Source organism: Nyctibius grandis, chromosome 4 (genome assembly GCF_013368605.1).
Source record: "Nyctibius grandis isolate bNycGra1 chromosome 4, bNycGra1.pri, whole genome shotgun sequence".
Lineage (NCBI taxonomy): Eukaryota > Metazoa > Chordata > Aves > Nyctibiiformes > Nyctibiidae > Nyctibius > Nyctibius grandis.
In genome coordinates this window covers 20,136,477-20,161,627 of record NC_090661.1, presented here as the reverse complement: position 1 = coordinate 20,161,627, position 25,151 = coordinate 20,136,477, and the positions used below count along the sequence as shown (strand labels likewise).

General features: G+C 52.0%; 2 protein-coding genes across 3 annotated transcripts in view; both read right to left on the bottom strand.

Moving 5' to 3' along the window:
* Positions 1–352: 352 nt before the first annotated feature.
* IRF7 (interferon regulatory factor 7) lies at positions 353–4,594 on the bottom strand. Its single transcript, XM_068399127.1, has 11 exons — positions 4,490–4,594; positions 4,197–4,359; positions 3,699–3,861; positions 3,528–3,610; positions 3,310–3,355; positions 3,085–3,207; positions 2,845–3,003; positions 2,561–2,686; positions 2,021–2,401; positions 1,743–1,861; positions 353–801 (listed from the first exon to the last, which is right to left on the bottom strand). The coding sequence occupies exons 1-11, from the start codon at positions 4,510–4,512 to the stop codon at positions 655–657; spliced, it is 1,533 nt and encodes a 510-aa protein (XP_068255228.1). The 5' UTR covers positions 4,513–4,594; the 3' UTR covers positions 353–654.
* A 3,571-nt stretch (positions 4,595–8,165) lies between these two features.
* The window catches only part of SLC25A22 (solute carrier family 25 member 22), a 55,480-nt gene continuing 38,494 nt past the window's right edge, over positions 8,166–25,151 (bottom strand). The window contains exons 5-10 of one of the 2 annotated variants that reach the window (XM_068398758.1): positions 24,080–24,170; positions 14,492–14,610; positions 12,649–12,817; positions 11,681–11,835; positions 10,745–10,820; positions 8,166–9,889 (exon numbers count right to left, since the gene is read on the bottom strand). In XM_068398758.1, the coding sequence (XP_068254859.1) occupies positions 9,736–9,889; positions 10,745–10,820; positions 11,681–11,835; positions 12,649–12,817; positions 14,492–14,610; positions 24,080–24,170 (764 nt within the window). In that variant the 3' untranslated portion in view covers positions 8,166–9,735. Of the gene's footprint in view, positions 9,890–10,744; positions 10,821–11,680; positions 11,836–12,648; positions 12,818–14,491; positions 14,611–19,437; positions 19,502–24,079; positions 24,171–25,151 lie in introns of those variants that run through there. The other variant, XM_068398759.1, reaches the window with a different exon arrangement.

Sequence of the window (25,151 nt, the reverse complement as noted above, 5' to 3'; positions counted from 1 at the left end):
AACTCTGGAACAGCGGGAGGTGCTCGCCAAAGAAAGAAGACTTATTTTTGTTTAGCCAAAGCCAAGCTGTCCTCAGCACTCCTTGCTTGCAAGTCATGTTTGCCGCCTTAATGCATGGAAATAAATGCATCAATAAATGCATCCCTTCATGCATGGGAAGTCACCTCATCTACGCAAATGGAAGGGGGAGAAGGCGCTGACAAGCGCTCCAGTATGAGCCTGCTGCCAGCAAAGGCTTTGCTGGGACAAGGCTGGCCACGGACCCCCATGGTTTTGGGGAATAGGGGCAGGGGGTGACCGTCTCGGACTGGTAGCGGGGGCCGACGTCCGGGCAACATCAGCAAGCAGGAAGCACCTTTCTATACGTGTATATTTAAACTTAGAAAACTTAAGAAAATAAATCTGTAAATGACCACACTCCACAAAACCACACATTAGCAGCTGACAGAGGGGAAAAGCAACGTGTCGGCTCCGGGACCAGCTGGTGAAGCTGTCCTTGGGGTGGGGGGAGTGGAGGAGGAAAGGTCCCCACCATAGGCATCCCACCACAGTGTTCCTGGGGGATGCCGGTTTGCATGGCCCCTGATGCCTGGTGGTCGCCTGCCGGCTGGTTCCCATCCCGGGGGGCCACAGGGAGTGGGGGGGGTAGGGGGTTCAGTCCATCTGCATGTTGTACTGTTCGATGAGCTCGAAGAGGCTGAAGGAGTCGGAGAGCTGCAGGCTGACGGTGTGGCTGTCAAGGGAGGAGGCTCCCTCCCGCAGCACCTGCTCGTACCAGTATTCGCAGAACTTGGGCACCAGCTGCGGCAGCAAAACCGTCAGGGTTAGGAGCAGGGTTAGGGGCAGCTGCCTGATGTGGCTGCAACGCCCTGCACGGCCTTGTCCTCCTGGAGTGGAGGAAGGAGGTGTGCAGGGCACCCCATATCTCCCCAGCCCCTGTGGGTCCCCATCCCTGGGCAGCTGCCTCCCACCCATTCCTGCCCAGCCCCTGAGAGTCCCCTGACCCAGGCAGCTGCCCCCTGTTTAGGGTGGCCCTCCCTGGACTCCTGGCCTCCAAGGATCTCCTCCCCATGCATCTTCCCGTGCCACCACCCCCCCCCCATATTTCCCTGGCTCCCAAAGGGTTCTCCTCCCTGGGCACCCAGCCCCACCCTGTTCCCAAGCCTCTGAGGGTCCCACTCCTTGGGCACCCAGATCCCCCATCTCCCCTGGTCTCCAAGGGTCCCCACCCCAACACTCAGTTCCCCCATGTCTCCCAGCCCCCAAGGTATCCCCTTCTTGGGTACCCAGATCCCCATGTTCCCAGACACTCAGAGTCTCCCTCCTTGGGCACCCACTCATCTCCCCTGGCCCCTGAGGGTGCCCCACCCCAGCCCCTGAGGAACCCCCATCTCCCCTGGACCCCAAGGGTCCCCCTCCCTGGGAGCTCAGACATCCATTTCCCTCAGCCCCCAAGGGTCTCCCTCCTCAAGCACTCAAGACCACATTACCCCCAGCCCCTGAGGGTCCCCCTTCTCAGGCACCCAGACCCCCATCTCCCCTGGACCCTGGTGGTTCCCCTCCTTGGTCACCCAGACGCCCATCTCTCCCCCACCCTGAGGTCCCCCTTCCCCAGGTACTCAGACCCCCCCATCTCCCCTGGACCCTGAGGCTCCCCCTCCTCAGGCACACAGACCCCCATCACCCCCAAAAGTCTCCCCCTCCCTAGGCAGCAGTGGGGTGGTGGGTGTTGGCCCCTGCACCTTGACCAGGATGAGCTTGGACTCCTTGGGCTTGGCCTGGGAGAAGGACTGCCCAAAGCAGAGGTAGATGGTGAAGTCAGGGGACCGCTGCCTTTGGCCATTGCGGAAGTCCCTCAGCTCTGCAAGGGGAGACAGGACTCAATTTTGGGGTGAGCCCAGGGAACATGGAGGGGCTGGGAGGGTTCAGATGCTTGTGACATCCTGGAGCTGGCTCCCACAAGCCCCAACACCAGGCTTTAGGGGAGGGGGGATGGGGACCAGACGACACCCCTGCCCACCTGTGCAAAACTCATTGAAGTCAAAGATGGGAGTTTCCTGGTCCCGGCAGAGCAGGTTGGGTGGGGGGTCCCTGACGCCCTCGAGCTGCTGGGAGAGGGCCCAGAAGACCTTGCACTTCTTCAGGCGGGTGGCGAAGAGCTTGCGGGCGCGTTGCTCCAGCTGCAGGCCCGCGCCGCCCAGCAGCTCCTCCGTGAAACGCCGCTGCTTGCTGTCGGGCAGCTCGGCGGGGCTGGGGAAGCGCACCAGGCGCCCGGGGCGCAGGGCCACCGCCGGGTCCGAGGGCTGGTACGCCAGCAGGCACTGGCTGCCCCCCACCTCCTCCTGGTGGAAGAGCTTCCCCCGGTAGTAGATGCTGACGTCCAGGATGGGGATGATGCCATCTGCACCGGGCAGTAGTCAGCAGCTGCAGTCCCCAAACCCAAAGGCTCCCCTCCCCAAAACGCACCGTGAGCACTAATAACTATTAATAATTGTATATACTATTTCTTACTAATAATTACAATAATTATTTATATCTATTAATAATTAATAGCCCTCACCTGTGTTATCCTCCGGCGGCGCTGGCGGTGGCACAGGTCTGGGAGCAGGAGCAAAGAGCTTCGCCTCCCCTGGGGACGGCACGGGGACCGGGACCTCCGGTGGGTGGCACGGCAGTGGCACGGCCCCTGCGGCGGGTGACGGGCAGCATTGGCATCGCGTTGGCATCGTGCAGTGTGGTGGGGGGTTGCTTTGGCATGGGGTGCACTTGGCAGCACCCCGGCCTCTTCCCACCCCACTACAGCATTCCCACACCCAGGGCTGGACCCTGCCCCACAGCACCCACCTTGCTCCCCCAGCAGCATGGGATCCGGGGGGCTGTAGGTGCACAAGGGGGGCTGCTCCGCCACGGGCACCCATTGCTGAAATGCCAGCGGGGGGATGCAGTTGTTTTGGCTGGGGTCTGGGTGAGGCTGGAGCAGGATGTCCTGATGTGGGGCATCCCCTGCAGAGGAATCACCAGTGGGAAGGGGCTGAGGTCACCCACCCATGGTGTCACCCACCCTGCGAGTGGGGCTGGTCTCACCTGCAGGCACCCAGGATGGGGTCGGGGAGCCAAGGTTGCGGGGGGAGATGTCGCACTGCTGCAGCACCCACTGCAGCACCTCCAGGTCGTCCAGCACTGGGGGCTGTGCGGGGTCGGTGCTGCCTGAGAGGGGGCACAGCACATGGAAGGTCTCACAACCTCAAAACCAGCCCCAGCTGAGCCTACTGGGGTGCCCCCCCAAAAAACTGGGGGACCAGCACCTACCTGGGGGTGCCATTACTGAGGCCACGTCTTGGGGGTCGAGCTCCAGCTGCGAAGGGAAGTGGGATGGGGTCTTATCACTGTGGATGGGGGGAAACCAGCCTCCCCCTGCCCTGCATTTAGGCTGAGCAGGAGCTCAGAAGCACCCCAATGACATGGGTGTGCAATGCCTGAGCAGCAAGAGTGGGGACCACACCCCCCTCCCCCCCCACCGTGCCCACCTGCGGCTGCTGGTGCAGTGGCTGCTGGTCTACTGCAGGGTCAGAGCTGCCGAAATCTCCCTCTTTGCCATTCCAGAGGGTGGCTGGAAGGAAAGCGGCATGAGAGGGGCGCCCTGAGATCGCCTGCCCTACCCCCATCCCCAACACAGCCCCCCATGGGGACAGGCTCACCTGGGGCGATGGCAAAGACTTTGTGCGGGTCGTCACCACACTTGGAGTGGTCCTCCAGCAGCCTGAACATGCGGGTGCTCGTCAGGGCACAGCGGAAGTTGGTCTTCCACTTGGCCGGGTTCTCAGGACTCCCCTGATACCGCCCACTCGCCTTTGCCCAGGCCTGGAGGGGGGTGTGTGTGGGGAGGTGAACATGGGGACCCTGGCTCCATGAGCATGGAGGTTTCAGGGATGCCTGGTCTCCCTCCCCAGTTCCCCCATCCCACCCACCTTGAAGACCTTGAGGTCACTGCTAGTCAACCCCATCCTACCCACCTTGAAGACCTCAAGGTTGCTGCTGGTGATTCCCTCATCCCACCCACTTTGAAAGACCTCGAGATCGCTGCTGGTCACCTCCAACCCACCCACCTTGAAGAACTTGAGTTCATTGCTGGTCAACCCCACCCTACCAACCCTGAAGACCTCGAGCTCGCCCCGGTCAGCTCCTATCCCACCCACCTTGAAGATCTCCAGGTCGCTGCTGGTGATGTCCTTCCTGGCATTGTGCTTCCAGGGGACGCGGAAGGCCCCGCGGTCTTGGTCGGTCCAGCACAGCCCCTGGTAGCTCCCGCTGCTGATGGCGCTCACCAGCCACGGCCCGAACCGCAGCTTCTGGGCCTCCCTGCGGGCGTGGGGCCGTCACCGGGGGACACCGGGGCCGCCGCGGGGGGGGACACCGGGGCCGCCGCGGGGGGGGACACCGGGGCCGCCGGGGGACGGCGGCGCGGGGAGGGCCGGGGGGTGCTGCTTACCCCTCGCTCTGCAGCGCTGCCATGGTGCCGCGGGGTCCCCGGTGCTGCAGGTCCCGGGGCGACCTGGGCTCGGGGCGCGGCCACCTCCCGCCCGGCCCTTTTATCCGCCCCTTCCACCCGCGCCGGGTTTCCTGGAAACCACGTGACCCCTCCGAAAGTGAAAGTGCCGCCGGCGCCGCCGCGGGGAGGGGGGAGGGGGGTCACAGGCACTGAAGGGTCCCAGTGATGCCCCCGGGGGATGCTCTGGCCCCAGCCTGGGCCGCCCCCCGGGGGATGCTGGCTGCAGAGCCCTGCGCGACCCCCTCCCCAAATTAATAATAATTTTTCAAAAAACCCTAAAAATCCGGATTTGAACCGTGCCCGGCCCCGGCGCGGGGCGCAGCTCGGCGGGTGCGGGGCAGGATCAGGCCCCGCGCTGGGGGGCCGAACGCCCGTGACCCCGCGCCGGGACGGCTCCCCACGGGCGGTGGCGGCCCCGAAGGCGCTGGTGCGAGCGGGCTGCACCCCGAACCCAAACCGCGCGGGTTTGCGAAGGGCCAAGGGCGGCGGGGCCGCCCCGAAAGGCGCGGGCTGGGCCCGAGAGCAGCTGCACCCGCCGCCGCGGGGCTTTCCGGGGCGCACGGGCGGCGCAGCCCAGGCACGCAGGGCTCGGCCCCGGGGCCGGAAAATCCCGGGCCTTGTTTAGGTAGTGAGTTATTATACTTATTTCAATCCTCCTTCTTTCAGGCTGCCTTGGTTTCCATGCTATGAGCATGCTATAAAGAAAATTAAAAAACAAAAGCAAAACCCAGGAGGGCAGCGGGTGCTGCCCGTGCTCCCCGCACCCAGGAGCCGCTTTTCCTGGTGCTCCCTTTTCCCGTAAAGCCGGGGCGGGCGCTCCCGTGGGCCTGCCGGCACCCTGCCTGCTCCCGGCACCCCGCCTGCTCCCGGCTTCTCAGGTTGAACACCCGCAGAGGTGGGTGTTGGAGCACCCAACTGCCCTCGGCCGCAGCCAGAGAGGGCCCTGGAGCTGCTGGCACACTGTTTCTGTGCCTCGTAGCTGCCTCCGTGGGCTCTGGGGACGGCTCGGGATGGTGAACGGGCATCACTGCTGTCCGGCGAGGCAGCACCACAGTTTTATGCAAAAAGAGAAGGGAAAAAAAGCAAGAAAATCAACCCCAGGGTCATGCATCAGCCCCCCATACATGTTTCAGGGCTGGCACCGCCCTGGCAAAGGGATGAACCCCGCGGTGGTCCCCGCCGGCCACGCCAGGCCCCAAAAGCAAGGCAGAGGTGGGAGCGGGGTCCTGGTGGCCAGTGCACACGTTCCCCCATCCCAGAAAGGGGAAGCGGCGCCTGGCCAGGGCTGCAGCTGGTTTCCAGTAACACCAGTCCCAGGCACAGCCACCCGTGATAGAAAATGGTCACCCTGTGCCTCAGACCATCACAGTGCATGTCATGTAGATTTTTGCATTAAATTAGAAGAAAACTAGCAAATAACCACGGTATCAGACAGGTGAGGTGTGGCCCAAGCGCTCATCCTTGTCGCTCTTCCTTGAGCCCATCTGAGCTCTGCGGGGAGCAGTAAAACCAACCAAAAAACCCCCAAGGACGAGAGCGGTGGTCAGCGGGGCTGAAGCACAGGATTTTGGCCTCTTTCCCCCTACACTTCTTGCTTTCGAGGATATTTCCCCTTCGTTCCAGGAACTTCTCCCTACTGCTTACTAGGAATTCCTGCATAGTTTTGCAGGACATTGCCCTTTGTTTTCCAGGAAATTTCCCCCTTCCTTCTTAACAAATCCCCCTATCACTTTCCAGGCAATTTCCCTGTTACTTTGCAGGATATTTCCCTCCCATTGCTTTCCAGGACATTCCTCCCTTGCTTCCTGGGAAATTTCCCCATGCCTGTTGGTCCCTGGGAAGCAAGAAATTATTTCCCAAGAAATCTCATTCTTCCTGTCCAGGAAATTTTGATTTCCACTAATTCCTCCTTTGCTTTCTTGGAAACCTCCCCTCTAGGAAATATCACTGTTACTTTCTTAAGAAAGGTAGTTTTTGCTTTTCAGGAATTTCCCTGGTATTTGAGGAAATTTCCTCCTTGCTTTCTAGGAATTTTCCTCCTTTGATTTCTAGGCTATCTCCCCTATGGCCTTCTAGGAAGTTCCCCCATTGCTTTCTACAAATTTCCAGAATACTTCCCCCTTTGCTTTCGAGGAATTCCCCCTAGTGCTCTCAAGGAAATTCCTACATTGTCTTGCAGTAAATTTCCCCTTTGTTTTCCAGGATATTTTACTGTAGCTTTCTAGGATGGCTTCCCTTTGCTTGCCACGATCCCCTATTAGTTTCCAGGAAATTTCCCTTTTGCTTTGTAGGAATTTCCCCCCAGGGCTTTGGGAAATTTCCTCATTGCATTCCAGGAAATTCCACCAGCCAAAACCGACCCACCCACCTGAACCCATGACAGGGGTGTACACACCTCCACCAAAATGCACTTAAGGGCAGTGAACACCACAAACCCCAAACAAACTGGAGCCACAAGTGCCATGGTCAGGGCAGGAGCAAGGGACAGGCGAACAGGGGACAAGGTACGACTGAAAAGGGCCTGGGGTCAGTGGAGAACCCTATGCCAGAGGGATCAGGTAGACGCACAAGGAGTTGACCCCATCCTAGATGTCATCCCCTACCTTGGGGACAAGTGGCACTTGCAGGGAGGGGAGCACTAAGTGTATTTATTTACTTTTATGCCTCAATACTGCAATCAGTGCTTAAAGGTTTCTGTTAATCGGTGATTAATGAAGTTTATGGGAATTTTCCCATTTCAAACTCATTTTTTTGGCCAGCAGCAGCCTGCCTGCCTGGGGGGCTCTTGTGGGGACACAATCACTACCCCCTGCCACCTCCTCCTGTTCTCCTGACTCAGGGACATGTCCAGGCAGCTAAAAACAAGCCCCATTCAGGTCATCAGCTCCAACGTGGTGGAAGAAGAGCTGGAGATTTCAGGAGGAAGAGTCAGTTTTACAAAGAGGTTTTTCAGAGCCTCCAAAAGGACAAGGAGAGCTTTCCTGGAACCTCAGCCCTTCCTTGCACCAAATTTTCCTCCAAACGTAACCCCACAATCCCAACCTGCACCCCACACACCCCCCCCCGCAGCTGTAAGTCACCCAGCTTCAGGGGGCAATCCTTGGAGGCCGAAGGGCAAGCAAAAGTAGCGGGGTTTCTATGGGCAAGGTTTCTTTTGGGGACCCTCCCTGGTAAATCACAAAGCAGCAAGGAACGGGGCATCTTAAAAGAAAAAAAAAAAAAAAAAAAAAAGAATCTTTCTCTTTTAATCCACCCAAGGGAAATCCAGAGCAAGAGCAGCATCACAGCACTACACACAGCACAGATATATCTATCATCATCTTTGCACAGATTCCTTCCCAGATACATGGAGAAGTCATTAAGAATAAAAGAAAAAAAAAGAAAATTATTCACATATGCAAAGTGACAAGTAACAAATCAGCCACAGAACAACTTTTTCAAAGAGAAAAAGGATGCATCAAGGAAGAAGGCCCTCACCATATGGGTTTTGCAAAAACCTAAGCCAAGAACATTGAAACAGAGGTGGTTTTCTTTCAAACATTAAAAACAGAGATTTCTTTTTTAAAATTAATTTAAATATACATTTGAAACACAAACACCAAGCAAGCACCTGGAGAGCAAAGTGAAAAGAAGTAGGAATGAAAAGTGAATTTGGCCAGTTTAATTTAAACACCAAAGTCGGGTGGATTGCACCAAATGGAATAAATAATGGAGAAGATCACGCTGGGGTGGTAGATCTCACGCTTAAGATCATTTAAACTAGAATTAATTACACAGCCCAAGAAAGTACTAAATTAGGAAGTCCTCTGACACGTGATGTTAGCTGGGGCAGCATCCCTTTGACAGAGAGGGTTGTAGGTGTGGATTTGCTCCCTGCCACCCAACAACGATCACCACCCCAGAAGCGAGCAGGATGACAAGATTTTGTGATCCAGAGGACTGGACCCCATGACCATGTACACGCAAACAGCTCCTCACTCAGGGTGTGGGAACCCTCTGCCTCTTCGACACCGGCTGGCTCCAAACACGTCCAAGTCAAACATCAAAGCACAACCAGACCTTGTGGTTTCACCTTGCAAGGTGAGCACACAGGCACGGCGTTTCTAGCACGGCTCCCCGAGGTTGGGCACTGCAGAAGCAGAGCAGGTGCCTCCTTTCACACACCTGGGGCCAGGCTGGAAAAAAAAAGCTAATCTAATAAATCAGCTAAATCTACCTGTGGCCACCACTTCATCACCCCAGAGGTGGGCACGCTGAAGGAATGTAAGTGGTTTCTTGTTTGGTTTTCCCTCCCCACAACCCCTGCATTAAAAAAACAAACAAACAAAAAAACCCCAAACAAAAATAACTTGATCCCAAGTTCCTCTCCCTCCCCTGCCTGTAGCCAAGCAGTGAAGCACCTTCAGACATTTGTGTGATCCCACAGACATGTTCCCTACAGAGCAGACATCTCATCTCTGCACCTCACCTGGATGTGCCTGTGACACCTAGTAAGGAGGGACATCCCTTTGCTTTAAAACAAAAATAATTACGAAATCAACAGTAACGATCCCCTTTCCCTTCCTCCAATCTCCAAGACGTACATCTAAAGGGAGAAGGGAGGGGTGAAGGTTTCCAGGGCAAGGAACTTGCCAGATTCAGCATTCCCCCGCTGTGCCTCCATCGACGATGAGATGAGCCCCCTTTGCACAGTGCCCTCTTTCGACCCAAGGCCAGCAGAGCCAAGGAGGGGCTGAGGGGACACAGCTGCCCCTCCAGCTCCTCCTCAGATAGCTGGCAACTGCAGGAAGAAAGAGGGGGACTGGGGTGGATGAGGGTTCAGGTTATTTCTTTCCCATCCCTGTTCCTCCCCAAGGCTGGGAGGAGACTTCTGGGTCTGCAAGCCCAGTCTGTGCTTACCACTGTCCTTAAGAATAACAATTTAAAAACAAAAAAAAAAAAAGGAAAGGGAAAAAAAAATGCATAATTAGGTATTGTCCGTGGAAGGAGCGGGAGGGGGCAGGTTCCAGACTGAGACAGAAAAGGGACTCTCCCTCCCCGCGTTTGCTTGTCTGGAGACCACATCCCCTCGGCGTCCCTGTGCGAACCCTTTGTGCTGTTGCTCTGACATCAGTCAACACGGATGAAGGACACAGGGGTGAACTCAGCGCTGCAGAGGGCAGGAGGGCACACGCAGGTAACCAGGGCTAGGCTCGGTGCTTGGGGAGCATGTCCAGCAGGAACTCTGCGATGCCGATGAAGTAGACGACTTGTGCGATGCCGAAGAGAGGAGCAATGACCAGGGCTCGGCAGTATGCCCCTTTCAGGAAGGCCATGGGCCCTTCCTTCTGCCAGATCTTCCTGGGGAGAAATGGCACAGACAGGTAAATGTCTATCCCACCCCTCCACCGCTCCAGGAGAGCCTCTGGCCATGCCCTGCCTTTCTGCCTTCCTCGAGACTAAACCCAGGCAAGTGCTGCTGCCTGGCACTGCCTCCACAGCAGTTCATCCACGTGCGCTCTGTGAACGGCCATGCAGGAACATGCCCCATCCCTGCCTCTGCAGGAGTGTCTGCTTGGGTCTGGATGTGCTTGCATCAAGATGTCCTCCTGTTCAAAATTTGGGGTTTACTCCACCCTCAGCATGGGACGCAGCCACAACGTAAGAGACACTGGCTACAACAGCAATACAAGAAGCACAGTGCTTCTGTTTTGAAGTTCCCTTCATGTTTTGAAGCAGCCAGACCACGGTTTAGCAAAGGGTCAGAGGAGAGTGCAGCTGGGGACAGCCCCCTCAGACAGCGCTCCTGCAGCTGCTGGTCAGAGCGGTCTCAGGAGGGATACGAGACTTAATGCTGTAGGATTTTCAGACAACGAGGCCTTGGGAGAGACAACCACAGCATTGCCTCCCTTTGCAGAAATAAAATCTGTGTTATGACTGTTGGGGTTTGGACAGAAGCATTTAAATATAAATGCTACATTTACCTTGCTCAAAATAGGAAGAAGTTCTCTTTCATATACCTATATACATGAACAGTATATATCTGGTCATATATCTATATATCTATCCATATAGACAGATAAAAGCACAGGTTCAGAGGGAACCTGAAACACAGAACCTGCTGGTTGGGTCTAGAAGCTGCACTGACTGCCTGCCCACGGGCAGCAGCAGATGCCGTACATCTGATGTGGTGGCCTGCTTCACAAGGAGTCTTACCTGGTGCAGTCCAGGATTCCTGAGTAGGTGTCCTCGTTCACTCCTCTCTGCAAGGACTGCAGCCGTGTTTTGATCACTGAGGAGAAAGAGAGAAGTAACACTGGTGAGCACTGGGAACGTAGCATACTCTTCAAGCAGGCAAAAGCCACCCTGAGAGTAATGTCTTTGAAACACAGTCACAACGAGATCACCAAGAACACAGACCATTTTCATATATTTATCAGCAAAACAGGGGAAAACAAACCCATTCCTTTACAAATGGATAAAAAAAAAAACCCCACAGCCACCCAAAAAACAAGCCCCTCTCCTCACTGCAACCAAGGTTTCCAAGGCTGACACTTCTAAATTCACTTATATTTCTGCAAAGTGGGAACTGATTTTCAAATACTCAGCTCCTTCTGGAAGAAGTATCTAAAATATACGATGCTGCTCTTACATTTCTTCACACCTTGGAGCATGTGCAATGTTGGGGAGAGAGGAGTTACTTTCTGGTGTTTTTCACAGCAGAGAAACTGAGGTGCTATTTAAGGCAGATGCTGTGGAGCAGGAGAAAAGGCCACAGATCTGAGGCTCCCCCTGGTTGTCCATGACCGTATGCATGTAAATGGTCTGCATACTACCACTCCACATGGAAACGTGCCTTTTCAGGGCATGTTTGCAGCCATTCCTGTTAAGAATGACTGAAATGAATGACACCCTGTTCCTGACTTACCTAGTGAGTACCGCAAACCTTTGCGTAAGCTGTGGCTCAGCTGAAGGAAACATCATCTGAGCTGGAGGCAGCTCAGACAGCAGGGCTCCCCTCCTGTACCTCCCTGTGCACTCATGCTGCGAAGAGGCTGGCACGGTCATCCTCCTCCTCACCTAGCCCACTCGTGGGCCTCTGACTCCTGTCCCTTGGTGTCAGGCCACCAGCACAGGCTACTTGGGACTCACCATCGCAAGGATTGACAGCCACCGCTGCCGTACTGCCAGCCACGCATCCAGAGAGGAAGGACACATAGAATGGAGCCTTGACATTGGGGTCTTTCTGGCCCAGCTTGTTCAGGTTTGCAAACAGTGGGAAGTAAACAATGGAGAACGGGACATCCCTGTGGTGGGGAGGGAGGAAAGGGAAGAAAGAAGAACAAGAATGAGCGGAGTCAGAGCAGGACACCAATAAACTGAGCATCCAAGGAAGGGCTGCAAGCATCACGTGTTGGCAGCACAGCCACGAGTGCAACAGAGTCATCCCAGCTCTGCCATTGCAAGGGCAATTCTGACTGAACTCAGCAGGGGCAAAACTGACTGCACAAAGGACAACAGGCCCATGAGAGGCATGCGGCCCTGCAGAGTCAATGGCCTCCCCCTGATTTTTCAACACTCAAACTGAAGACCCCAGCACATTCAGAGGTCAATCATTTTGTTCGCTTTTGTTAATTACAAGAGGTTCGCATCCTGTCCCCCATCCCACTGGGCATTGCTTTAGCTCTGCCTTTGTTAAAGCTAGAGGAGAGTCACTGTGAAAGCATAGGTAAAGAGTGTCAGAGCGGGCATGGGTCCTGGCACCCAACATGCTCCATGGGCCAGAACCCGGTTCACACTCTGGAGACTCAGGCTGACAGTTTTGCTTTGCTAGCTCACGAGGACTTCTCTACAGTGGTAAAATATGGACCATGGGGGAGACAAAACCTTCCACAGAAAACAGCAGAATTAAATCTTCCAGGAAGAAAAAGGCAGCCTCCCTCGCTTCCCTGACCTTCCCTTCTTTAATGTGCAAAACCTGTGCATGGAAACCAAACCAAACCAAACCCACACCCCCTGAAGCCAACACCCCCTTTGCAGGCTCATCCCCTGGATGGCTGGTGCTTTAGGTTCAAGACTGGGAACACCGGTGCCCTGTGCTCGAGCTCATGCCATCCTACCTTAGCAGCGTGGCTCCCAGGCCCTTGTAGAGTCCCGCAATGCCTTTGCTCCGCAGCAGCTCCCTTGTTATCTGTGTTGCTGTGGTGCGTGTTTCCACTGTCGGCTCTGCCGCCCCCGCCACAGAAGAGGAGAGCTGGGCCTGCGTCGCCATCAGCTTCTTCTGTGCCGCTGGGAAGGAGCAGAGAGAGAGCACAGGTCTGCAAGATGCTCAACAGCAGTCTCTTGCTGCCTGGTGCCACAGGACAAGGAGGAAGAAGCAGATCTCCAGGTACAGCAAAACATGCAGACTAAGGCCAGCCAGGTGCCCTGCAAACTTTTGCTCCCAATCTGCCCATCTCCCCGAGCCTGACACAACTTAGCTTGTCCCAGCCTCAGAGCTGGCTGCTGCCACACCACAACGCTGCCCACTGCACTCTCCTACCGACTGGTTTTACCTAGGCAGGAGCAGCCTGTCACACACGACCTCCACGGTGCAGAGAAAAGGAGCTGCTGTGAGTAGGCAAATGACAGTACCTGCTTCCAGCTACATCCCTAAGCCCCCGGTAGGACAAACTAAAGATATTCATAAACAAGAGATGTTCGACAGTTCTGTTCTTTGCTTCCTTCCCTTGAAAGCAATCATTAACCTAGGGAGTTCCTCAGCCACATTCATAAATGCAACCTGGTTTCTCCCAGCCTTTTCAAACTGATGCATTTCTGCTCTTTGGCCAGAAGATGGAGAGCACATCAACCTGTAGGTAATCCTCTGGCTGCCAGCGGCACACCAACAGGCCTCTTGACACACAGAGAACAGGTTGTTCACAGCAGCAAAAACCTCTTCTGAACCCTCAAACCATGGCTTAATTCCTTCAAATGTTTTAAAATAACATGCACAAAGAGGACAAGGTCTGCATTAAAAACAGCGAAGAGAGGAAAGAAAAAGTAAATCCATGATTATTCAGGAATGCCACATCAAAGGAGAGATTTAAGGACAAACTGGCCCATTTTCCAGGAAGGCCTCAAACGCGGCAGCTAACAGTGTCATGCAGGGCTCCTGGGGAATGAGGCTGTACCCTGGGCTGACCTCTGGAAGAAATTAAGGCGACAGCAAATAGCTCTTTCCCCTGGAGTCTCCATGCCAGACTCTGGGCTCTGTTCTCACCAGAAACGCCTCCCAGTGTTTCAACCAAAAGGCTTGTGCTCTCTCCTGCCAGCTCCTGCCCACAGCCCTGAGAGCCTGACCCCAAACCTCTTCCAAATCCAGTATGCCGGGAGAATTTTATTTACTGTTTCAGCCAAGACAACTGCTGCTTTTGTCACGAGGAGAAAAAGAGAGAGTAAGATGGGAGACAAGTCATTTGGAAAGGACACATCCCCCTGGGAAGCTGTTAGGGAGGTGCTACAGGGGTGTAGAAGAGAGAGAACAGACATCAGAAAACACAGAGATGGAGGAAGCACCACAGGAAAAGCACTGCTAATCCTTTGCTAATCCTTTTTGGGTGCACAATAACTAACAAGTTTTAATCACTCACAAGCTGACCACCCAGTCATCTCTCCTGTCTCTCTCCATCCACCAGCAGCATTTGCTGTTTCACTTGCCAAGCCTATTGCTTTGAGCAAAAAAACCCATCACCTTTTGTAACTGCAAGGGCCTCTGCGAAGCCAGGTGAGCAAAGGGTGCGGGAAATGAGCTGGGAAGAGGAGGAGAAACTTCTGCTACAGCCTGAGATACCTCTGACTTGGGAGAGCAGGGGGAACGAAAAGGGTTTTCTCCGCTCATTCCCTCCCCCTCTGCCTTGACAGCCCAGTCCCAGCCCTTTCCCCCCTGCCTGCTCAGAGCACAGGGAAGAGAAGCCCACGTACCAATTCGCCCCGCATCCTGCAGCTGGATTTTGAGCATCTCCATGGGGGTGGTGACAATCACCTGGCAGGTACCCGCGCCACAGCCCGCCAGCATCTCCCTCAGCAGTGTCAGCTTTTTCCTGCCCGAAAAAAAAGAGAAAGAGTCAGTTGGAGGAGGTGGCCTGGAGTAACACTGGGGCAGCTGGGTGCAGGGCCTCGAGGCACACCTCTGACCCTGAGGATTACAGAAGAGGCAGCCCGGGGGACAGGGGAACCCGCTAGGCTTGACAGTTCAGGCTTGGCATCTCTGCCAGCATCACCTGATCTAGAGGAAAAGACCCATTTTGGCCCCAGAAACAGAACATTCAGAAAAAGCCACAAGCCAGGCCAGAACAGCCCAGATGGGAGCCCACAACCGTCTCCATCCCCAGACAGAGAGCTGCAGCTCTCTGCCAGCCCAGCGTTGCCCCCAGTCAATGCACAGCCTTCAGAAAGAGTATTGTTTCAGAGGGCAGCAGAGGACCTGAGCATTAAGGAGGATTAGGAGCTTTCCTTCTGCCAGCCTAGTCCTTTAAACACTGTCAACATCCCCACAGACAGAGACCACAGGGCAAGAAGCAAAGGGGGGAAACATTCGAGTTGCTGCTTTGGAGTTCTCCCACAAATGCAAAATAAATAAACAGTGAACATGAGAGTCAAGGAGGCCGTTCCCTTGTGGTCAGGAGCTTCTTCACCTCACTAGCCTTTCCAAACCTGAAAAAGTAGCCTTTGCACTAGACTGGTCCTGCCTGAGGGACAAGGGATGGGACGGACCCCCAGCACTGAAGCTTTGTGCATCCCCTGCACTAGAGAGCAGGGATTATGAGCGACATGTTCTTGCCTAACAAAATGCAGCGTTTCATAGCTCCCTCCATCCCAAAGCCAGGAAACAGCCCAGCTGAGACTAAAAAGAGGAACTCAGGATGCAAATGCTCAGAAAGCCTCAATTTTCAGAAACTGATAAGTTTTTGCCCTGTAAAAAATCTCACCCCTTGGCACCAGAAAACACTGACTCAATTTAAAAAAAAAAGTGCCTCCTATCTGCTCTTTTCTAGAAGGGGAAAAAAAAAGCAGATATAAATCACACAGCCAGAGGGAAACAGCCTCCTCTTTTTTTCTGTATTAAACGCAAGTACTATTTTTACTTCTCCCAGCTCTGCTCCTGCAGCAATATCTCATCTAACCTACTCAAGGCGAGTCCCCAAACTATGGCAAAAACAGTCCCACAATGATATGCCCCATTCGCTTGCAAAACCAAGCCACGCTCCCTGACTGGGGGTTCCGTATGCACACACACATAGCACAGCTGTGGCACTGCCGGTCAGCAAAGGAATTTCAATGCCAACCCTATGGGAAAGGGAGGGGAGATGCGCAGTAATCCTGCTGGCCCACTACGTCAGCCTGGCCGATTTCTCCACCTCTCATCTTCTCCAGGGAGGATATCGGAGCAGAGGATTAGAGGCACAGAGCCACAATGGAGATTACCAGCAACTAAATATAGAGCTCTCCTGTGAGGCTGAAGGGAGGAACATTTCACAGTCTCCCCTTTCCAAATTCCTCCATAGATGAGAAGCTGCAAAGAACAATTCCTGCCATGGAGTTACCCACACGGGCGCTGAAGTGTGCACAGCAAGCTTTCCTGAAGGTATGCAGGTATCAGGGTGTGCAAATCCAGAGGTCCCCCCTGGCACTGACACCTGGAGGTGGCCAACTTGTGCCTCTTGGGTGGCCTGAAGCATAGCACCAGTCTCTACAAGGCTCAATACAGTCAGCAGCAAGGCTGCACAACCCCTAGCCCAACTGTGGGAGGAAGCAAACCATCCAAAGGAGCTGGCTGCCAGTCCTCCTCTACAGCACAGCAGAGCATCTCCCACTTTACTAAGAGCCCTGGAGCGTCCCCGGAGTATATGTCTCCTGGTTTTCATCCAGGGCAACTGCTTTGATACCCAGTTCAAAAGATCAGGAAGATTTGCCCTACGTGTTCATCTGTGGACCATTATCCCAGCCAACAAAAGTTAGCCTGATTGAACTCCATGGAACTACGCCAGCATGACCCAGCGAAGGATTTATGTGCGTGGGTGTATTTTAGAGATGTCAAACCGGTACATCAAAAGCATCTAGAACAAGGGCTTTCAGCTTTTGGTTTGCATATCCTGGGAACTGGGGGGAGTCCAAGAAAAAAAATAGCCTAAGATAAGCAAATCTTTTGTCAGGAGGTTTAGAATTGGCCATACAGGGGTCAAAATCCCTTTGCAAAACCTCATCAGTCTGCACACAAAAGGCGTTTGAAAACGATTCATCTCTAGATGACAAAGGGGTTTAAATATTTAAGGCACCACAGGCCTTATCCTCCGTGGTTTAAAAACTGGCACATCTCAACTAACTTCAAAAGCTGCAATAGCAGCAAGGATCTGGTCCTACAAACGTAGAAACCATCTTTTATCACACCAAGAGGGTGTTAAATATAACACATACACAATAGCCCCAAATTCTGCACTGGTAGAAATCAGTCATTCTACTTTTTTAACTGACACGCAATTATTAGGGACAAATCAACAGTGTCAAATGGGAAGGGGAGAAGATTAATGCTCAATCTAAATTAGAGTTTCAAACCAGAGCTGAAAAATAATAAAGTCAAAAAGCAGGAACTAGAGGTTTATTGAGGGCTTTTCAAGAGCAACACATCAGTCCAAAGTTAGGATCCCTGAAAGCATTGGTATATTGATCCCACATGGGAGCAGAGCAGGACTTCTTTCAAATTTCTGAAAAATCTTGACCATGTAGGAGTTGACTGTGCTTAGGCAGGGACCAAAACCAGCCATTCTGGAGTAAGGACAACAAGATTTCCAAACACAAGAAATCTTTGACCTAAGGAAACATCCATACAAAGCCATATGTTTCTATTCACTACCCAAGAGGTTCCTGTCCCCAGCTTGGACATCATCTTCCTCACTCATAAAATAGCCTCTGCCTCTGGTCTGTCAACTCAACAGATTGTAGAAAGCTCCCAAGGAGTTTCAAACCAGATAGAGTCAGCTGCTTTCAAATAATTTAAATAGTGGGTCTTTGATATGAATTAAGGGACCAACACACAGAATCAATCAGGTTGGAAGAGACCTCAGGGATCATCGAGTCCAACCGTTGCCCTGACACCACCCTGTCAACTAGAACATGGCACTAAGTGCCATGTCCAGTCTTTTCTTAAACACATCCAGAGATGGTGACTCCACCACCTCCCTGGGCAGCCCATTCCAATGTCTAATGACCCTTTCTGAAAAGAAATTCTTCCTGATGTCCAACCTGAACCTCCCCTGGCGAAGCTTGAGGCTGTGTCCTCTTGTCCTATCACTAGTTGCCCAGGAGAAGAGGCCAACTCCCACTTCACTACAACCTCCCTTCAGGTAGTTGTAGACTGCAATAAGGTCACCTCAGAGCCTCCTCTTCTCCAGGAGAACACACAGCAGTTGTCCTTCAAAGGGAGGGCAACCTGTCTGCCACAGCCACACAGGGATGTGCACACAAACTGCCAGTCAGTCCCTTTAAACCAACTCCTGATCTTCCAAGAGGGAATAACATGCTATTGCAACCGCACTTCAGAAAAGCTGGAGCTATGATGCTGGAAAATGTAAATGCAAGAAAGTTCCCATTACAAGCTCCCTCTCACTTCTAACGCCAGCTCAAAAATGCCTCAGACAAGCAAAACAAAGCACTGATGTGGGACAGATCCACCTCAAATTTTCACCACCAGATTAAACGTTGCTCTGGCAGATGTTACTCCCGAGATGGTACAACCTACCTTTGGCTGCAGAAGCTCTGTGTTGTGTGTTTGGCTAACTCAAGAGGAAGGCGACTATGCCTGCACCCATTACATCAGGTTTGTCCTGGTGGGAGATTCTGAGTGTTTTGTTCTAATACGAAGGTCTGTGGGAGTGAACAATGGACAGGGCAACACGTCTGGGCATGCTGAACATGGACACAACCCGTGTTTTGTCCCAAGAACATGCACCTGGAATGGAGACAAGGGCAATGCTCCTCTCATGGGCGTATTCTGCGATTAAACAGCCCATCTCTAGCTCCCTCTAGATTAACAGTTGAAAGTGCATTTACTTTCTGGCTGACCTTTGATGACTACAACTTCAACCCACTGTAATTCCCTGAGCCTCTGTGTGCTAAATAAAAGACCCTCCCCCAGATAGCTATCCCTGAATAGGCACAGTGAGATTATCACCTCTTAACTGGCTCTTTCTCTAGGGAAAGAGGTGGATTCCCCCACCTACAAGTCCCAGTGGGTTGGATGAGGGTTATCTGCATTAAAGAAGTGTCTGGACATCCAGTGGATAACCACAGGAGAGGCTGCCTTGGCCCACAAGGGTACCTGCCTAGAGAAAGACCAAAGCACAGCATGTGCAATGTGACACAGAAGCTCAGCACTGGGACTAGCATCCCTGCTTCCTAAATCAAGAGCCTCACTTTACACCCTGTCTATGAGCATTTTGCAGCTCAAGGATCAACCAGGCCATGCAATGGCTACTTAAACAGATGCCACAGAAGAGATGGTCAGAGTATTTTAGGAGAGCCTGAAAGAGGAGCAGATGAAGGAAGGAGCCCTGAGGAGACTTATCAGCTGGGAAGGCAACGGAGAACAAGCTTCAGTCTCCCCATCTGCATGGGAGAGATGGAAAAGCGCCTTGCTAGTCTCAGGATTACTGTTGGCTACTTCTCTTCCCTGAGCAAAGCTACAAGGCAGGAGGAAGCAGAAAGGAAGAAAATTTGCTGGCATCAGCAAAGACACAATTAATGCAATCATCACTAGTCTTCCCAAGGAATCCGAGCTGCTAAGTCAGCAGATTGCCAACCTTTGCTCCAGAACAGCAAACAAAATGAAGGTCAAGATTAAAGAGGACAGGAGATGTAAGGGAATAACACACCTTGGAGAAGGGCAGCAGGAAACTCAGCCGCACTGGAGAGTTTTTATGAGCACGGAATCACTTTTATAAGAAGCCATGAGGCACTTTTTACCACAGCCAAGGCAGAGGGTTTAACCAAGAACCTGAAAAACGAACAACAAAACCTGGCAAACACATGCCAAACACAACAGCTATCTGGCATTCAACACTTTGGAGATAAACATGAAACCTTGGAGAACACTTTAAAGGGGCTGTTTTTATGAAGTGTTTAACACTCCAATTCAAAGAGGACACAAAAAGTAGGCAACACTTACATCTATCAAAGAGGTCTCACACACTGAGCACCCAAAAATCAACAATGTACTTTAAGTGCATGCTGGTGTACTACCGATTTAAATCGCTTTCTTAGCTTTATACCCAAGTGCTTCACACTCAAGTGCTTCACTTAGCCCTACTGACTCCTCTTCTCACATCCTCTGCTCTGGACAATGAAGCTGCTGCTATTTTAAAAGCAGCTGTGAGACTATGGGTCTCTCAACATATTCAGCTTCAGAAATCCAGAGGAAAAAAAAAATCCCATCTGTTTCCAGCAGCCTGAAAGTTGGAAGTTTCCCCTCTCTCTTGCATCCTGCCTTCCCCAGCCATGTGGTCTAGCCAGCACAGAGTGCCACAGGAACAAGGACCTGCCTGAAGACTCTTCTGTAGGTCACCTCTTCTACTTCTTCTCCTGGGAACTGCAGAGGCCCTCAAGCCAAAACTATCACAGGACAATGTTTACCTTTATTGACTTTCTCTATCAGGGTCATGGGGTGCCTTTCAGGTTTTTCAGTATCTTGGTTTTCCTCCTTTCCTCCATGGCATAACAAGGGGGTTTCCAGCACTCACACAACTCACTCAGGCCTCCCTTGTTCCTAAATGACCAGGACAGCTTGGGAGGACTAATATAGTTTTGTTTCCTCATGAAACAAGAAGCTGTAGCAGTAGGCTGTCGTAATGGTCTCGACATCAAAATAGAAACAGGCAAAGAAGCAGAAATCAAGTCCCCTAGCCTGTGAGCACCCATCCTTCCTGCACCAAAAGGAGAAGAGCATTGTATGGGCAGGAGTGTCCCCCCAAGCTAGTTCCAGGGTGGAGAGGGCTGCAGGAACAGACATCTCCAGACTCAGGGAGATGGGTGCACCAACAAGGGCACGAGGTCCTGCTGCCCCAATACTCTACCTCCAGCAGTATCCAAAAGCATGGCCAGGGAAAAGGAGTCTAGCACAAACCTGCAGTGATACATTCCCAAAATATTCTTCCAGCAATTTGCAGCCAGGAACTTCCTACGTCACAGGTGTTGTTTTCAGTCTGGCCTTCTGAAAACAGGCTTTATGCCACGTTTTTTCCTAGCAGTTTAAAAGCAAGTTCATTTCAACACTAAGTTTTTCAAAAGATAAAAAAAAAAAAAAAAATCAATGCACACTAAAAGCTGTTGTGTAACTTGAAGCTATTTTGGGTCATGCTGGATTTGCCACACTCTCTTCTGGTCCGCACATGCTTCTTCCACTTGCATGTGGAGGACACACTCAGCATATTTTAATCAGCAAATACTGATAGAACATGCACATTTTATCAGACAAGGATCTCCAATTCATGCAACACATTTCAAGCAAGGCAAGTGCTAGAAGCTTAGCAACAAAGGCATTCAATGTCAAACAGGTCTAGAAGACTTTTGCAGCTCTGAGTCAGAAAAGCACCAGAGTATCCTTTGGGATGCTGGCCTAAGAGCACAGCAATACTATGAATGTATAGCAGATAGTCTGGCTTGTGCAAAAAGGACTTTGGTGGAGCTGAACCAAGATCTTGGTGGCTCACCATGAAAAAACAGCCCCCAGCCTTACACTGAGCCCACTCCCTCAGCTGTGCTTTACACCATATAACACCTTGACTGTTGCAATTACATATCCAGAAATGAAAACACATTGACATGCCAGGCAGCTTGAACCTTCACCTTTCTAACCTTGGGCTATTTTGTTGTTCATACCTAGGCTTGGACTGGAGTTGTGAAATAGGTGGCCCAGCCTTGCAATGTGCTAGCAGGTATGTACCCTGTTTTGCCCTGGGTAGCGGAGGCGTCTGGATTCCAGCACTGCTAATCCTGCTCTGTCTTACAAAGACAACTGGGAAGGAGGGGACAGAAGCATCTCAAAGGAGAAACCTGCAGACTGCAAACAGCTTGGAAAGAGGGATGAAGAGTTAAGGCAAACCCTTGGGGGACACACAGCTTCGTGATTCAATGAAATGGCCCCTCGCCATCACTCCTATTTGCCACGTGCTACACATGGGAACAGATCCTGTGAACTGCCAAAGGCAAGGCGGCACGCAATGACTGCAGCATGGCCAGGCACAACCGCTCCAGCAGGTTACATACTCCATCCCCAGGCCCAGGATTTCTGAAGGAAAAGGACCCCACGATAAGCAGCTGCCCTGCAGTTTCTAAGGGTCCTTATCCTCACTGGTAATGTCATGACTTTTCCATCATCCCCTGCTCCCCATGCACTAAGCAAGGTCACAGCATGCACCAGACCTTCCAGCTAGATCCCAGGTTCATAGCCTATACCAGTCACAGCCAACCTGCAAGGCATTTTCTTTCCCATCACATTGTGGAGAGACATTTCTAGTTAGAAACACTTGAAACCATCTATCACAGCAGTATCAAGGCTCTGCCTCTCTGTCCAGCTCATGCTGGCTATCCTCACGAGCAGAGCTGACCAGATTTCATTCATCCAAGCCCCCCATGGTGGCTGAATGAGATGACTGACCCCAGCTCCACATGCTGCCTAGCTCTTGTCACCTAACGGTGGCCCAACCTTTCTTTTCTCTGAAGGAGTTAAAAATGCTTTGTGTCCAGACACAAAGGCTCCCCACTATCTGAGTGATATCATGCTCCTGCTCCAGGTCACTGTGGTGCCAGCCCCACCAGTGCATATGTTTTAGAAGAACAGGGTGTCTTACTCTTGGCAAAACTCTCTAGCTCCTTTACTGTGAATCAAGCACAGCACATCATCCACGTCATGTGTGGATCAGCCAGGAACCCAGAAGTCAAACTGGAAGAGGTCTGGGGAAGACCTCAGCTGCTTGTGGGAACAGCTGCATCCCACTTATCCAAACACCTGCTCAAAGCCTGCCTCAGCACTGAGAGGCAGACACACAGATTTGTCCCATGAGGAAGTCTTTACCTCTCAGGCTGCAGGACATTTACTGACAGGCATGTAATGTTTTAATGGCTAAAACATCACAGCCGTGATTGCTCTCACAGAACACCAAATATGTTGCAATGCTGGTCTGATTTCTTCCGTTGGCCACACTCTCAGTGGTGGTACAAGGCGTGACAGCTTGGCACCCTTTCCTCTTCCCTCTGCAACCTACTAAGCCTTCACTTCGTAGGCTTAGTAGCAAAGAGCTAGCCGTGCTCCTGTCTACCACAGTATGCCAGGGCCTGCCGTGTTGTCTGCTGCAGGAATCACACCCAGCACTTGGTAGAAGCGAGGAGCAATGAGGACATCATTACCTCCCACTGTCTGAGCAGAGCACAGAAGAGACACTATTTGAAGAGACAGAAAATCACAAACAGCTGCGAGCCGATGAGTCACGCAGACGTTATGTTAGCTGCTACTTTAAAAGCCTCCAGAACAAAAAAAATAGGTACATGAAAAAACTAGATCCTCAACCTGAGTCAGTCCACAATCTCCACTGAATTTGTTGAGTGATCTGCAGCAGCCGAGACTGACGTGGTACGTTATGGGAAGTTGTTAAACCAAGTAATCGTGGCAGAGCATTGCATTTTCAGTGAGGCTCCACTCCATCACTACTGATGGGAAGAGTCAGGATCATATCCCAAGCAGGCTGCTTTCTAACTACTGTCACTGAGGACTGGAGACAGTGCCCTTCACTGCCTGTCTCTGGAGAAAGGTCTCGGTCTGAAGGGAGACACAAGTGTTCTCCAAAATGCAAGGGAAATATCTTGGTGAAAACAGCACTAAGTATTCAGGGTCCAGCCTCTCTCAACTGCTCAGCTAGCATCTTTTACTTACATTTAATTCACATGAACCAACCTCCACTTGTAAGCTGAACAGATAATTCTATTCCTTCAGCATTTATTTAAAGGTCAGCTGCTAGGCAATGATGCAAGTTCCCTTTGTCAATTCAGATTCACCACCCCTCTAAAGCTATTTTCAAGCTACAAAAGGACAGGACAGATGCTAAGTTTGGGGTCTACAGAACTTGACTCACCATCTGTTCAAGCCAGAAGGAGCATAACAGCATCCAATAGGATGCTGCGGACAAGGGTCCTCCCAGCAGCTGTTTGAGCACTGATCAGCGCCATTGGGTTCCTCTCAAATATTTTGCCTACAAATTCTGGATCTGCTAACCTTGGCTTAGATCTGGGACTATCTTTAGAAGCTTGAATAAAAAGCAGTCATCCAGTGGAGTGCTTTTCACTTCCCATTTTAGACATTACGTCCTTAGCCCAAATGTAATCACCAGCTGAGCTGTTCAAGGTCAACTCTTATTCCAGTCATCACGTCACCCTATTCCACCTTTGCCCTGACATCTCATCGGACTTGTCCCAAGAGCTGGTGTCTTTTAAGTTGAACGCGAAAGGTCTGCACCCTCTGCTCACCCATCTTTGGAGAGGTGATGCCGGAAGAAGTCATTGGCTGCCAGTTTGATAGCCTTTTCTGGTGTCACTAGAGTCAGGTTGACTGCAGCCCCTGGGGAAGGAAAAGAGGAAAAGGCCATTGAAGAATGAGAATAAAGGAACCGTTAACTGGATCTTTATGCATTGTAACTACTGCTCAAAACCAAGGACTGATGAAGGACAGTTCCCAATGGACCAAAGGGGTTTAGAAACACAAAACACCACTGGAGATTAATAGGATTTCTGCCTCCCAACACCTTGGGTTTTTGAAAACATCCCCTGTGTTTCGATTCCATTTGCAGTATGTTTTTTTGTAATTTCTTTAGCTTCACTACTACCTCCCACCATGCATACATGCATCCTCTTCTCTCATCCAAGGATGCATTCCTATGAATCCAGAAGCATGTAGATCAGACCTTCAAGAAAGGAGTACAAGTTGGATTAATAACTAGTCCCAACTCCTTTGCAAATATTTTGTCATGCTGAGAAGCAAAAGCCCCCCACCCCACCTTCTTGCTAGTGTCCCTGCCCCACCATCACCAAAAGCAGAGCAGCTTGCTTACCAGGCAGCCCAGAAAAAGCAGAGCCATTGAAAGACCTGGAGGCTGGTTGAAGTCAACTGGCTCATCTGCACAGAAGTCAGCCAGCTCTAGACCAACTCCTGGAGTTAAGTGGCTTCCCTTGTACATCACCACTGGGTGTCACCCTCAGAACAGCCACCATTGAAGTGGCTTTTTGTCTACCACAAGCTGCAGTGTGCAGAAATTCCCCTCCAAGCACCACAGCAAGGCTTGCTGGGGGACCTGGGGTGTAAACAAGCTTTGGCTCTCCCCCACCCACTGGAGTGCCCTTTTGTCAGGAGTAATAAACAGCAAATCCCTGTATTGTGTCTGCCACAATGAAAGGTCTGCATGGCCATGGACACCAGCATTAGTGCAAACAGTGGCTGGGAGGCAGCTTTCAAGCTGCCCTGGGGAAAATGGGGTGTGGGGAGGGCCAGTCCCTTCTGAACATACTGGGGTTTGCACCATTAGATTAATGCTCCAGAATATTC

Bases quoted from the DNA above. Each gene is read 5' to 3' on its own strand.
- IRF7 (XM_068399127.1), bottom strand. From the start codon at position 4,512: ATGGCAGCGCTGCAGAGCGAGGG. The intron at 3,004-3,084 runs GTGAGACCAGCC...ATTCCTCTGCAG, and splicing joins CCCATCCTGGGTGCCTGCAG to GGGATGCCCCACATCAGGAC. The intron at 2,687-2,844 runs GTGGGTGCTGTG...CACCCGCCGCAG, and splicing joins CATGCTGCTGGGGGAGCAAG to GGGCCGTGCCACTGCCGTGC.